General features: G+C 47.4%; 1 protein-coding gene across 4 annotated transcripts in view; it reads left to right on the top strand.

The window, feature by feature from the left end:
- The window catches only part of BCORL1 (BCL6 corepressor like 1), a 59,590-nt gene that overhangs the window by 8,931 nt on the left and 35,666 nt on the right, over positions 1–14,993 (top strand). For all 4 annotated transcript variants that reach the window (XM_022561506.3, XM_022561502.3, XM_022561504.3 and 1 more), the window contains 2 exons: positions 9,960–10,089; positions 14,700–14,787. In XM_022561506.3, the coding sequence (XP_022417214.1) occupies positions 10,004–10,089; positions 14,700–14,787 (174 nt within the window). In that variant the 5' untranslated portion in view covers positions 9,960–10,003. The remainder of the gene's footprint in view (positions 1–9,959; positions 10,090–14,699; positions 14,788–14,993) is intronic.

Below are 14,993 nucleotides of genomic sequence, written 5' to 3'. Positions count from 1 at the left end.
CTTCCCAGACCAGGGCTTGAATCCGTGTCCCCTGCACTGGCAGGTGGATTCTTAACCACTGCGCCACCAGGGAAGCCCGACACAATGCTTTTTACATGGGGTTGTTCTTGGTTTCTGTATGGGGTAGAGGGAATTTTAGTTTTTCCCTGTAGTTTAGCAAGTAATTATCAAGCGCATATTGTGTACTTTGTGTCATGCTAGACACTATTGGGAGGAACTATTGAAAGAAGTAGAAAATATTTTTTCTAGCCTTGAGAAACCTATAGACTGGTAGCAGGTTGAGCCAATGTTGAGAGTTTGAAATTCTGTGAGCTAATTTGTGTGTGTGTGTGTGTGTGTGTGTGTGTGTACCTTTGAATGAGTAAATGTACAAAATGAGTTAAGCCCATATTCTGGGGTGAGAGAATAGAAAAAAAATAGGCTGATAATGGCCTCTCCAAGTATTTGTGTAAGAGGTCCAGGAGAGTTTTTTTTAAAAAGGCCAGGGCTTCCCTGGTGGCGCAGTGGTTGAGAGTCCGCCTGCCGATGCAGGGGACACGGGGTCGTGCCCCGGTCCGGGAAGATCCCACATGCCGCGGAGTGGCTGGGCCAGTGAGCCATGGCCGCTGAGCCTGCGTGTCCGGAGTCTGTGCTCTGCAACGGGAGAGGCCAAAACAGTGAGAGGCCCGCGTACTGCAAAAAAAAAGGGCCAAAGTTTGGTGAGGAGGAGTTCTCTTTAGGTGAAAAATTCCATATCATGAATGCTGTATACTGAAATGGAGGATCTGAGAGCCACTGTCACAGTTTATGGCAGGGAGGACACAGAAGCATCACAAAAGGGATTGAAGTCTCAGATTACAATGATTCAACTTTGGAGTGTGAAAGACACACCAAATATTCACATGGTCCTGCTGAAGACCAAATTGAGGAAAGCCAACTCATTTTTTTGATCTAGTAGAAATGAGAAGTGTTCAAAGGATGACCCTAGTTACTTAGGGTGACATTTTGAGGTGGCTTTGCATTTGGAAAAGGACTGATTAATTTCATGATGTTTAGGTTTTCTAGATATCTGTGACATCTAGAAGTTGTACAAAATCTTGTTCCTAGAGCCTAGGTCCAGTTTAAAGCTATGATGAGGTATTTTCCTTAGATGGAGTAAAATAATTTCCTTGCAGCAGGAAATGGAAGTGAGTACTATTTGAATAATAGGAAAAAAGTATCTTGGCAGTGGGTGGAAAAGCTAAAATGATCTGGTGGTATGAAAATATACGTGAGAGATTAAAACTTTTGTTTTTGCCTACTAAACTGCTGAAATCAATTACCTTTGGTCCGTTCAAGTGCTTTTGTGTTATTCTCAATTTTTGCAGATGACATAGTAACTGCATATAGTGAGATGTCTCAGATGGTTGAGAAGTGGGGGCTGAAAATGCCCTCCAAGTTTTGCCCCCCACAGTTTAGGCTTTGGGTACTATCGTACAGCCGTCCCTTGGTATCTGCGGGGTATTGGTTACAGGAACCCCCGTGGATATCAAAATGGATACGAAAATGCGTGGACGCTCAAGTCCCTGACAAAAAATAGCGGAATAGAAGGAACACAGTCGGCCTTCCTCATTCGCGCGCGAGGTTCGCATCCCCGATTCAGCCAACCGCGGATGTGAAACCCACGGTTACCGCCGGTAAACTGTATATCATTCTTCAAGGGTATTGCCAGTTTTGTGATTAGATGATTCTGAATGGGTTTTGGCAGTTTTAAAACATCAAAATGACTCTGGATGGATTCAGCACTTGTGAGGCGACTGAAAAGGCTGTGAGTTGGCTTGAGAAAGGTTTGGATGGTAATGCTCACCGGGAGAGCTCCAAAGAGATCGCAAGCCATTGGTCACTGCTTTGAGATGAATGTCTAGCTTCCCAAAGTGACTACTTTGGAGGTAACGACATTTATTCCTTTGAATGAATAAGCTCTCATGCGTTTAGCAGATAAACATTCCTTTGTATCCAAGTCTCATAAATGTTTATAAGGCAGGGTTTTCAAACATGGAGGTACCCATGGAGTCTGTGAAGGTGTCTTTGCTAGAGCCGTGTGCAGACAACTCCTTAGCCTTCTCGGTAAATACAGGAATGAATGCATCTGGGAACAGGATGCAGTGTCCCTTATAAGACTTATCCCTTGGAGTAGAACTCGTGGAACTATTTGGATAGAAAAAAAATTAAAAACTCAGGGTAACCAGGAAGTGCTAGAATAGAAGGTGGGGATGAACAGTGCAAAGGGCCCCTTCCTCCTTTCAATTGCCCAGCAGATTATTTTCAGTTGATTTTGTGTGTTTGTATGTTTGTGTGTGGTGGTGTATGGTGGTAGAGGAACCTGTTTTGCATAAAGGGAAGCAGAGTGATTGGGGCATGTATACAGGACTCCTGAGTTTCAAGGAATGGTATTTGGTTAATGGTAGGGAAAGAAGAGGGCATATTGATATTGAGGGGAGAGCCAGAGGAGAATATTAGAATATCCTTATATGGGAAATCATTAAATTAGAACAATTTAAGTTGGAAGAACTTCCTCATTGGGGGGTGAGGTTTCGGATATGTAATTAAGTAGGAAAAATAGGAATGCTAGTCCTACACGTGGAAGAAGGCAGAGGGACAAGGAGGGTAAGACCTGTGGTGAGGGTTCTATATCTAGTCAGGTAAAGTTATCCTTGTTGGGTATGTGTAAACTTTCCTATTGAAAACAATGATTTTGAGACGTTTTGACATCTCTCTAAAGGCACTCCAGTGACTGGGTGGAAGCCGTGGCCTTTTCATGTTCCCTAGGATCTCAATGCCAGTGATCACTTGGATCTCCTTGGGGGTGTCTTAGATGCTGCTTCTCCCAAAGTGGGGTAGTAGGGTGGCCTTTCCTTTGCTTCTGTGAAATCAGAATGCGAATACCTCTGTCTTACGGGAGCTTTCCCCAGGGCTCTGGATTTCTCTTGGAGCAGTAGGTCCCAAAGTTGGTTTTCTTTACTTATTAGTCATCACTGACCCAGCCCTCCTTCTTTAACTGTCTGCTGGCCACGCCTATCCTCTTGAGGACAGATTCAGGGCCAGGCTTCAAGAGGAATATTTTCCGGCTCTTTCATTTTTTTAGAGTCATAATTGCTTCCAGGTCACAAGACAGTGTGAACCAAAAGAGTCCTGGGGGAGTACTACCAGATTTAGTTTAACTGAGGCCTTCTTAATCTTGAGTTTCTAATTTACTGTCTGGATGGCAGAGTCCAAGCTGGAGTAAATGGGCAGGTTTCATGCTATGTGTAGGGGTCCTAGTTGTATCCCATGTGTTGCCAGCACCAGTTGTTCTGCATGTAAGGGGTCTTTGGCCACAAAAGGAGCTACGTGATTCTGGGGAACTGGTCCACTAGACTAACAAACACCCTGTCTGGTCATTTTCTTTTCTTTCCTTTTATTTTTTAATAAATTTATTTATTTATTTTTGGCTGCATTGGGTCTTCGTTCCTGCACGTGGGCTTTCTCTAGCCCCGTGGCGAGCGGGGGCCACTCTGTTGCAGTGCGCAGGCTTCTCATTGAGGTGGCTTCTCTTGTTGCGAGCACGGGCTTTAGACACGCGGGCTTTGTAGTTGTGGCTCACGGACTCTAGAGTGCAGGCTCAGTAGTTGTTGCGCACGGGCTTAGTTGATCCTCGGCATGTGGGATCTTCCCAGGCCAGGAATCGAACCTGTGTCCCCTGCATTGGCAGGTGGATTCTTTTTTTAAAAAATAAATTTATTAATTTTATTATTTTATTTTATTTATTTATCGTTTCTGGATGCGTTGGGTCTTCGTTGCTGCGCGTGGGCTTTTCTTTGGTTGCGGCGAGTGGGGGCTCCTGTTCGTTGCGGTTCACGGGCTTCTCATTGTGGTGGCTTCTCTTGTTGCGGAGCACAGGCTCTAGGTGTGTGGGCTTCAGTAGTTGCGGCACGCGGGCTCAGTAGTTGTGGCCCATGGGCTTAGCTGCTCCGCGGCATGCGGGATCTTCCCAGACCAGGGATCGAACCCATGTCCCCTGCACTGGCAGGTGGATTCTCAACCACTGCGTGGCAGGCGGATTCTCAACCACCGTGCCACCAGGGAAATCCCCTGTCTGGTCATTTTTCAAGGGTAAAAACTAAAAGTTTTTAACAATGTCTACTTTCGTAAAAAAAAAAATAAGTCAGATAGATGCTCTGTTACCTCCTGTCATGCCCTCCTCTTCCTCACATGCTTTTGCTTGTCGTTCTTGTGAAATCTGCTTGTTTGGGCATCTTCCTTTCAAAACAGAACCAAAAAAGTCTACCCAATCTGTACAATCTCCTTTGAGATTTTAGTGCTGACTGTCCCTTATTACCAACTCTCCCAACCCTAACTTGGGCTACGATTCGATGTTCTTCCCCTTTTGAGAACATATTCTCTCTAAACTTTTCTAAAATGTCTGTCTTCAGTGCTTCCCCCCAGTGTTTCAGTTTGGCCCACTATGGTGAAATATTTCAGGTTCCCCTATTTCATTTTTTTTCTTTTTTGGTTGTTATATGCTATGGGCTTCTCTTTTATGCCTTTCACACCTGCACTTGTCTTCAAGCATTTTTTTTTTTCCGTTTGGATTTTTGGGGGAAAGAGTTCTACCTCATCATGGTTTTTCTTCTACTACCTGCTCGCCCTCAGCTTAGCGGCGCTTTTCACCATTTTAAGGTTATTGCTCTCCTATTAGTCCATTTCTCTTTGGTCTCCCCTGTTTCATAGTGCAGTGATTGTGCCTGGCTACCTGCTCCTTGCCGCCCGCTTCTTGGATTCATTCCCTTGTGTCTTGGTCAGTCCTTCTACTTATGTGTACATGTGCCTTCTAAATCAAAAAGTTTTCTTTCTTTATATTTTCAGCCACACTTATCACTTTGGATTGGTGGAGCATGTGTTCTCCTTTGTTCTCACCACGAGTTGGATGTGTCTTTTGAGTTTTTCCCCCCAAAGTGGGGACAGCTCACAGTGGTCCTGCTGCCTTCCAGGCAGTGACCAGCATTCGATTCTGGGGCCGTGCAGCTGTTCATTTCTTAGCAATTACATGGTTGTGACATCTGGGAAAATCCTTTGCGGTATTTCGTATCCCTGTGCTTCCTGGGTCACTTGAGATTACCAGGTTTCTTCCAAGTTCCTTTTAGGAACTTCGCCTTTTGCCTTTGATGTGACGGTTCCCATCAGAGAGGGAGTGAGAGAGATTGAGAGTTGTACACCACACGTGAGTGCAGACACTACGAGCAAAAGCAAGCTGGGCCTCAAGTGTGTACACCAGTGAAACCTACCAAGTGTGGCGTGTCTGTAGGATTTTTCCTTTCTGCTCACCTCTCCTGAGGCGTAGTGTACAGCTGAGTGGTTATTAATTTGATTGGATATGATAATAACAAAACAAAACCCTGGGCCTACTGGATTAGAATCTCCAGGGCTGGGACCTATGAATCTGTATTTTGAACCAGCACCTCAGTGATTCTGACTCTTGGGAAATGTTGGTGTGCATTGTCCTTCTTGACTCCTCCTGCCCTATGTGGGCATTGACACCACCGGTGCCTCTTTAGAAGTTCCCTTTGCCTACTCTCTGGTTCGGGAGAACCGATCTTTGCTTCTTGTGTAGACCACTTAGCTCTGTGCTCTCCTGACTGTGCTTTCTACCCCTCTCCTCCCCTCCCTGCCTCCGCAAAGGCTACTATTAATTAGCAGCAGAGGACTTCACGTAAGAAGAGGCGTTGGTCTGACAAAATCATAGTGGAAGCGTGGGAGGCCGAGATTTAAGCAGATGCTCTATCTTCAGGATCTTGTGAAAGTGGGGCTGCCTAGGGTCAGGTTTGCTCTCTAGGTGGTCATAAAATGCACATTGTATGGTAATTATTTTGGTTTTTACTTGCTTTTCTTGTTGTTGTTATTGTTATTTGGGGATTTGGGGGGGTCTAAAAACTCCCTTATCTAGGTAATGATGTTCTATACATTATTCTGTTTGCAAATGCCAGGATTCCCCCCTCTGATTTCTGTCCCAGGCTGGTCAGCCAACAGGCTGAGCTGTTGTTTCCTAAACTGGGATATTCCAAGATACTCTAAGAAACAGTCAAAACTTGATCAACCGGGATGTTTAGGGACTGGGATCCCGGTGACCTGATGTGACGCAGACAGGCAACCCATTTGTCTTACCCCTTGTGGAAATCTCTCTAAAATTATGTGTGAGCCCACATAACTGTTTTAGGAATGTTAAAGATAACTTTCAGAAAAAGATAAAATCATGAGTCTCTTACAGATGTAAAAATGAACACGTATTAAAGATTTTATTTTACTCATTAATCAGCAAGAGAACCAGACAGATGTAGCCGCTTCAAAGAAAAAGTCCAAAAAGCACAAATTTATATGGAGTAAAGGAATTGAATTGCAAATGGAGGCAAAACTGGTTTTTCCACAGTGGGGAGGAAAGTCAATCCAAACTGCATGGGACGAGACAGAGTTTGCATATCCATCAGTTACCTGCAATTTACAAAGGTGCAAAATAACTCAAAGACAATGAACTGGGCTAGTATCAGGCAGCTTGGAAGGGTGTGCTATAGACAGTGCATAGCGCTGTCACTGAAATACATTTTTTTTAAATAGTAAGCATGGTGAATACTTTTTAGGGAGGTTTCTTTTGCTTCATGTAATTTCTCAGGGTCACCACCTCAATTCTCATCCAGGTTTCACTTCCATATAACACGTATATACTGAGTACTTACTATACGTAAGGTATTGCAGAAGAACCAGAGACAGAAAAGACAGTATTTCTTACCGTAAGTAGCTGATTGTCTGGGGGTGGGGGCAAGACAGATGTGCCACATCCCCAACTAACCACACAGCAGAGGGACTAAGAATCTGTGCTGTGGTAGGGGTGGGAATGAAATGTTTGAGGAGAACCAGAGAGGGAGGAGTTAACCGACCAGGGGCTGGGGCTGGGGAGATGACATGATGACATTTAAGCTAGGCTTTGAGAGAGGACAGAAAGGAAGAGGGGACACAAGAGAGGCCACTTCAGGGAAGGGTCAGGAGTTGGGGTGGCAAGGGTGCAGGGAAATAGCAGGATGTGGCTGAAGAGGAGGCTAGACAGGAGGTTTGAGACCAGGTTGTGGAAGGCCCTGAATGCTGTGCTAAGAAATGTGGGCTTGATTCTGAAGACAGAGGAAAGCTATTGAAAGCTTTGGAGGAGGGGGGGTGTGACGTGATCCAACTGGTTCTTTAGAAGATGAATTGATTGTAGAATTAAGAGATTGGAGGCAGAGGGACCAGTTAAGAGGCTAGTGTAATATTCTGGTTGAGAGATGATGAGGGTCTGCATCAGGGCAGTGGTGAGAGGGGTAGAAGGAGAGGATGGAGATGGCATTATTAAGGCTTGACTCCTGATGGCATGTGGGTGGTGGGGGAGAGAAGGAGTTGAATGCTGAAATTTCCAGGCTAGGGGATAGTGGCGCTATTACCTAAGATAGGAAGCACGCTGGGTATGGGGGTGGGGAGCAGGTTTATGGTAACAGATAATGAGTTCGGTTTGAAACACTGAGTTTGAGGGGCTCGGGGGACATCCAGTTAACGGCAAGTTGCTGCCAGCTGGAAATTCTGGTCTGGGTCTAAGGAGAGAGGCCAGGGCTAGAGACACAGATTTGGGAGTCATCAGTGCACGAAGAGGTGAGTTGAAACTGTGGGAGCTCTTGAGCTAAGCGAAAAGGAGGGGCAGGACACACACACACACACACACACACACACACACACACACAGAGGGAGGGGGTTTAGGGCAGAGGGAGGGGAGCGGAGGGGTTGGGGAGGGCCAGACTTGAGCTAGAGAGACAGGAAGAGGAGAGACAGAGGAAGACAGAAGGACAAGAGAGGGAGACTGAAGGCTGAGGCCCGAGGACTAAGAGTAGAGGGGAGGGGGGGCAGCGGGGAGGGAGGAAGGGAAGGAGGAGGAAAGGGAGGAGAGAGTGGAGCCTGAGGGGAAATAAGAAAGGTGAGCTAAAGGAGGGAAAGGACAGGGGCAGGAGGGGTGGGAACGGGAAGAACGTTGGAGGAGAGGGGACCATGGCAGGGGAGGAGAGAGAAGAAGAGAAGCAGAGGAGAGAGGAAGACAGAGAGAGCTGGGAGAATAATAGGGGGAAGGGGAATGATGAGGAGAAATAGAGAGAAATGGGAGAGAGAGATTGAGAGAGGAGGGAGAAGGGAAAGAGGGAGATGGGTGGGATAGGAAGAGAAAGAGGGAGGGAAGAGGAAGGGGGATAGGAGAGGGTGGCAGAGGTGAGGAGAGACCGAGGGCCAGGTTTCTGGGGTGGCAGGAGAGAAGGGCCCCAGATAGGCCAGCAGGCACTGGGTCTGGAAAGCCAGGAAAGGGGCAAGTACAAAGGAAGGGGCAAAGGCAGCGGTATCCTATGCGACAGGGACAGGAGTAGGATGAGGACCAAGGAGAGAATGGGGGGATGTGGCCCTGCTGTCCTCTCACTGACTCTCTCCCTTGTCTGCTCCCTCTGTGCCAGCCATGCTGGCCTCCTGGCTCTTTTCTGATCTTAGCAGGCACCTCGTGCCTTAAGGACCTTTGCAAGGTTGTTCCTTCTGCCTGGAATGCTCTTCCCCAGATATCCACATGGCTCGCCTCTTTGCTTCCTTCAGGATGTTTAAATGTCTCCTTCTCAGTAAAGCCTACTCTGATCACGCACTTACAGCAGCCCATTCCACTCCCCGCCCCCGACCATTGCCCTTGCCCCTTAGCCTGTGTTATACCACCTTCTAACATACTGTAACACAGACTCATTTAACGTGTTTATTGTCCATCTCATCCCACTAGAATATAAGCTCCATGAAGGCAGAGATTTCTGGTCTTTTTTGTTAATTGTTTAATCCCCAGTACCTAGGACAGTGCCAGCACATAGTAGGTGCTCAATACGTATTTGTTGAATGAGTAAGTGATATTGTGTTGAATATGGACAATCTCTGAAAATTGTGTAAAGGATAAATGAAACAAATTCCTGAGGTGAGTGGTTACTGTGGTTTACTTTCTTTGGAAAGTGGAGAACAGCATAAAATTCTGATCACTGTAGGGTTTTGTTCAGTTGAGCTTTGATGAATAAGGCTTTTAGCTAATAAGTTAATTCGAGTTTGAGGGTCTCAAGACAACCTCATTGGATAAACCTCTTTCTCTTGATGCCTCATTTTCTCTGGAAGGTGAATTGGCTGTGCAGTGGTTGTCAACAGCGAGAACCCGACATTGGCTGGTGAAGGGGGCGGTAGGTCATGGGGATGACAGACCGATAGGAAGGGACAAGGGCAGACATGTGCGGTTCTTGATGGAGCATTGTTTTCTGTTTGTTTGTGGTCAGAGCACAAGGAGTATGGCATCTGATCTGAAGGGCACTTTAAACCAGGTTAGGTATATGCATTATATCTATATAACTCCTAACTTGAAATTAGAATGAGTATTTTTGAAGGGCTTATAAAGAAAGCATGTGCTTCCTCTGGAGAGCTTAAATTGGTTATGTCACTCAAATACTTCAGTACTCATGGATTGGAGAGTTGACGAGAAAAAGATTCCCCAGTAGTCTTTCGATGCCCTGTTCATATATGGGAATGACCCCCTAATTGTAGTTGGTTAGGCTAAAAGTGTGTAGAACAATATACTGGCATCTCACTTGTCTGAAATAGATTGAATTTCCTCGAACACTCATGCATATCTGTCTTTCAGATAATTTAAAAATCACTCTAGGTGATTAACAGCATCCTCGTCTCCATCCTGAAACCTATGGATTCCTGGAAAGCTGGTGCCCCCTCATCCCCATTTGGACCTTAATTTTCCATAGCAGGCTGGCTTGTGAGAGACTGCTTTAACATTTTGGTGCTCTAATTACCTTTATTTATTTAAATGTTTCCGCATAAAAGGTGGTTAAAGCAGCTGTCCGTGTTACAAGTTTTGATTTTTGGGAGTTCTTTTTCCCCAGGGGGAGTGGCCACAGCAGGTCCTAGCTGGTGGTGAGTGGCTGTCATGATCTCTACAGCACCGCTCTACAGCGGCGTGCACAACTGGACCAGTTCTGACCGGATTCGCATGTGTGGCATCAACGAGGAGAGGTGAGGAGGCTGGGAAGGTGGCTGTTGCCGGCTTCCAGTGAGCGGTGCCTGCTCCCTAGCGAGGTAGCTGCAGCAGCGCCTGAGGGGGGACCCTGGGGAGGAGGCTGCTGGTTGTTTCTAATTTTCCTGAGATGGGCTGGGGCTGGGGCTGTGTGAGTGGCCTGCTCTGCCATGCCATCCCTGTTCAGATGAAAGTGAGGAGGCCAACAGATGACCTTTCACCGACTAGTATTTGTCTGCTCATTAAGAACTGTCAGATTGTGGATTAAAGGGAAGCTTGGGCAATTGCAAGTTTTGTTTGCTGCATCCATGTTCTGTGCTCAAGGATACGTGTAAGATATTTTTGGTCCTTGATCTAAGCCTGGAAGAAAGGCGATTTTGTCATTCAGCTTTATACTGGAAACTGTTAGTGGGTATTCTGGTGATCAGCACTTTCCTGCCTCACGAGGCTAATGACGATTCGCAGTGAGATCCTTATGAAGTATCAAAGGAGGATCAAACTGCTTAACGTAGTTTTCGTATGAAATTGAGGGTTGGTGATGCTTGCCTGATCTGCGTGTATTTTCAGTTTTCTGTTCACCAAAATACTGGGTTGACCAGGCTGTTCCATTTCCTGATCATGCCCCATATGAAGAGCACTCAAAATGGCCTTCAGATTCTACATTTGATTTTCATAACCCTTGGCCAAAGAGCTGTGTGTGATGGTTGCATTGCCTCTCCCATTTTTAGAGAAGGTATGACTCCCCCATGCTTGCTGGTTTCAATATATCGACTGTTGAAATCCAAATACATCAAGTCAGTCACCTAGAATACAGAACGATATGGCTTTTCCTGGGACTCAAGATCTGACATTTCCTTGGGGAAATCTTGGAAGTGTGTGCATGGGTGTGTGTGCATGTGGGAGAGTGTTGGTAATATTGAAGGGGAAAGGAATGGACATCTTTGTGTGTATCTACTTTCTTCTGTTCTTAACTGGAGAAGTATGTCCTTGTGTGAGGTTCAGGTTAGGAGAATAGACCTTTTTATTATTTTTTTTAAAGCCATTAGCTCCTGATGGTTTAACGCTGTCTATACTGAGGAACAAGTTAGAGATGGACTTAAAAGGAATTTAATTTTAGAATATAAAGATCAAGGAAAATAAGACAAAATTCTCAGATCTGCACGAGAAAGATATTTTCCTTTGCATATGACGTATGTCCTTAGATAATAACGAAGAGATGATCTGGGGAAGGCAGGGTGCTGGTATCGATTCGCGGGAGTATTCATTGGCAGCTAGTTATAAGTAGTTGAGACTTTGATGTAGAGATCTGGACTAGAGCCTTCAAAAAATCAATGAACAAGTTACCTTAGTTTACTGTCTATTCTAAATCCCCTCTGAAAAAGGACCAGGAAGTGGGCCCGAACCTGATTTTCCCTCCTTATGGACCTTTCTTGGGACGTTAGATTACCAAATATGCCAAGTGGTTAAGATGACCTTTTTAAAGTGTTGTCACTCCTGATCTCATCTACCCGTTGCTGTCACCTTCCCACTACAGCCCAGGCCATGCTATAGCTGATTTCCAAAATGTGATCTCACCTTATTTAAAAACCATCTTCCTTAGCCCTTGACCACCTGTAGAACTTCGACATTTCGGGTGTAAAGCTGCATCTGGGGGTTAACTCTTAAAGTTATGTTTGAGAAGCCTGCCCGGCGCCATCAGATGTAGCTGAGGACTGTAGAAACTGGGGACAGGGGCTTTATGCTGGCCTCAGGTGGCCGACTCTAGACAAGCCTCCGGCTAAATCCCTCTGCTTGCTTGCTGCTTCCTTTCTTGTACCCATTCATGCCTTCATTCACCAAACATTTATTAAACTCAATCAGAGCAAACCAGTAGTCATGGGATATTGGTGGTAAGTGCTGTCGAGTGGCGTGTACAGGTCCCGTGGGAGTCTAGAGGCCAGAATGAAAAACTTCCTGAGGGAATACAGGAGGGCTTCCCAGAGGCAGTGGCCTTTGTGCCGGGGCTTGGGGGATGAGTAGGTGTTTCAGGTGAGGGCTGGTATTTCTCACACGGTGTGTTTGGGGGAGACCTTGGCTGGAATGAAGGCAGTCTTGGGGTGCTATGGGAAGTCTGCAGGGACTGCGATCTAAGCGAGATGTGTGCCATGTAGTTAGGACCCAACAGGAAATGAAAAAGGTCTGGTTTGACAGTGGTGCTAGCCCTTAATAATTAGGAAAACAGCCCTGAAAGGTTATGGCTGTTTCTGGTTTAAGTTCAACAAAGCCTTGAGCATAACGGCCCAGGGTCATCTCTGTTGGGAAGAAAAGGTGGGATTGATTTTCAGACCTGACTGAAGCCTGCTTTGACCCCTGCTGCCTTTTCCCCGCCACCCACGCCCTCCTAATCTTGCCCGGTTGACCCTCCTCTCCCCATGCACCCCTGCCCTGCAAGCTGTCTCTGTCCCAGGCTCTTCTCTCAATGGAGCAATTTAACGTTTGCTTGGCTTTACACACCTCTCTCCTCAGAGGGTTTGAAACGTGGCCACAGGGCATTTTCCCAGAGCCTTGGGGGCTGGCACTCAGGTGTGGGTATGGCTGGAGTAGCCAGGACTGCTGTTGTCGCTGCCACCTCCAGAGTCTCTGGGCCGGTGGCTCTGCCGTTCTCTGGTGGCTGCCTTTGAAGGCAGGGTGTCTACTTTCAAGGTGACTTTATGCAGGGTGGGAGCCGAGCAAGGAGGGCCGAATATGCAGCTGAACTGCCCTTTGTATGGTCAGGACGGGGGAAATGGAAATAGTGTCTCCCCTCTGCGGTCCCTCATGTGGGGCTGGTGAAGGGGGTGGTTCCCTGCCGCTCCTTTTTCCTCGTCACCATCCTCCCCGCAAAACCATCCCTGGCCTGGCCTAAGGCTGGGTATTGGTCTTGCTTTTCTGGGCTCTCAGGGGTTGACGTCGAAGTGTATTTGCCCTTTCCCTCAGGCTCCCCTTCCTCGGGACCCCTGACTGCATCTCCAGCCCTGCTCTCTTCTTATGATCATTTCTGTTTGTCACCAGCAGTCACTACGAGCAGTGGAACCCTCCCACTTCTGCCAGCCTAGATGCCTTTTAAAGGGAACAAGCCTTTTCCCCCCGGTTAGTCCCTTCTGGAGCCCTGAAAAGATGGGGAGAGGCCCGCGGTGATCCCCTTGCCTTTTTTGCTTCTCTTGCCCCAGGTACAATTTTGGGGTCCATCAACAGTGCCCTGTTCCAGTGGGAGGGAAGGAGTTAGTTCTTGTGGGGGTTGGTTGTGGGCGCCCTGACTGCCCTTTGGTTAGGATGGCTGGTGAGGCAGCTGCTGGCTTCTTCCCTGGCTGTTGCAGAGCTCAGGGCGAGGCTCTGAAGAAGGGGGGCAAACCCCAAGGCAGTCTAGCTCCCCAGAGGCGCACAGAGCATTCCTGTGCTTTGCACCCTAGGAACCACATCTCAGGGTTTCTTCTGGAGCTTTATTCTTGCACCTCAGCTTTCCACTTGGCCACTCACACCATGGCTCCTGCCCCACTGGTGTCTTCCCTAGGGCAGCAGTGGCACGTTCTTGCTGTAACTCAAAATACCAAAGTTCCAGGGGGTGTTTGTCTTCTCTTCAACTTCACCCTCCCAGTCTGACCTTTTTTTTTTTTTTTTTTTGGTCATGATATACCATTTTCTAAGATTCTTGCCCAAATTTTAGAGAAGACATTTTGAGGAGGTGAGGGTACAGTTGAGTTTTCCTCCTTTGGGAACCAGCTCTCTGGCCTTGAGCATTTTCCCTCTGCAATATACCAACTTGAATTCGGGGTCCGTAGCCTTGAAGGCTTCCTTCCCTTTGCGATGGGAGAAAATGCAGTGGTGCTGGGAGGCCAAGCAGGGAGTGGGGGAGCTGGCAGGGGATAGGATGCAAGCAAGAGCAGAAAGGTAGGAAGGAGGGTGCTGGCTTGAGCTCTCTGGTGCCCTAGAGAAGGGGAAGAGATACCCTAGAGGGAAAGAAGTCGTGCCTTTGAAATGCCCCTTGATGCTCAGTGACCTGCCTCAGATGAGTATCATTATGTGCGCTAGTAAACGTGTACCTGCTCTAGGCAAGCTCGTCAGGTGACTAGGTGATGATTTGGATTTGGAACATGAAACACAATGGGGGTGGTTATTTGTTTTAGGAAAGGGTTACCCTTATGGTACCTGCAGCCAGCTTTCCTTGTAGATCATATTTACGAGAAAAGCAGTTTGCATGCCTTTTGGGATCTTCTGTGAATTACCTCTCCCCTTCTGGCAATGCTCAGTACCTCCTGGGCGGTCACCTTGATGGATAAGCTCTAGGGACAAGGCAAAGGTGCTGGGGTCCTCCACACTCCTGGTGAGAGCCCTAGAATACACAGCCCAAAGAGGGGAGTCTAGTCCGATCAGGCTCCTTTGCAGGAACTTGAAAAGCTGGGCACAGAGGCTCCGGTTTTCAGCCTGGACCTCCCCCACCCCTAGTTCCTTGTGATTTCCCCCAAGCCACCAAGGGAAGCAGGACAGGAGGGTTTTACGGGAACCCAGGCAGGCAGGGGGCGTTCTGGGGAAGGTGGCGGTGGCCTGAAGACTAGGCCTCATGTCCCTTTTCTGGTTGTGTCTCCCATGCTAGAAGAGCACCTCTTTCTGATGAGGAGTCCACGACAGGTGACTGCCAGCACTTTGGATCTCAGGAGTTTTGTGTCAGCAGTTTTTCCAAGGTAAGGGGCCACGCAGAACCACATGCCACCTGCCAACGGGTGGAGCTGAACTGCTCAGGCAATGTGCCCAGCCTGCCATCCCAAGAAGGGGGCCAGGAAAGGACAGGGTGTTTCCCAGGAGTTGCTGTATGTGAGACAGAAATTGGCCAGCTTCTCTTTGCTTCTGCCTGGTTGGTCGAGTTGCAAAGAGGACCAGCAGTCACCTC

This window comes from Delphinapterus leucas, chromosome X (assembly GCF_059928025.1).
Source record: "Delphinapterus leucas isolate spDelLeu-1000000601 "Yukka" chromosome X, BTC_Dleu_Yukka2, whole genome shotgun sequence".
NCBI lineage: Eukaryota > Metazoa > Chordata > Mammalia > Artiodactyla > Monodontidae > Delphinapterus > Delphinapterus leucas.
The sequence above is the reverse complement of the archived record's forward strand: the minus strand, read 5'-3'. Positions and strand labels throughout refer to the sequence as shown.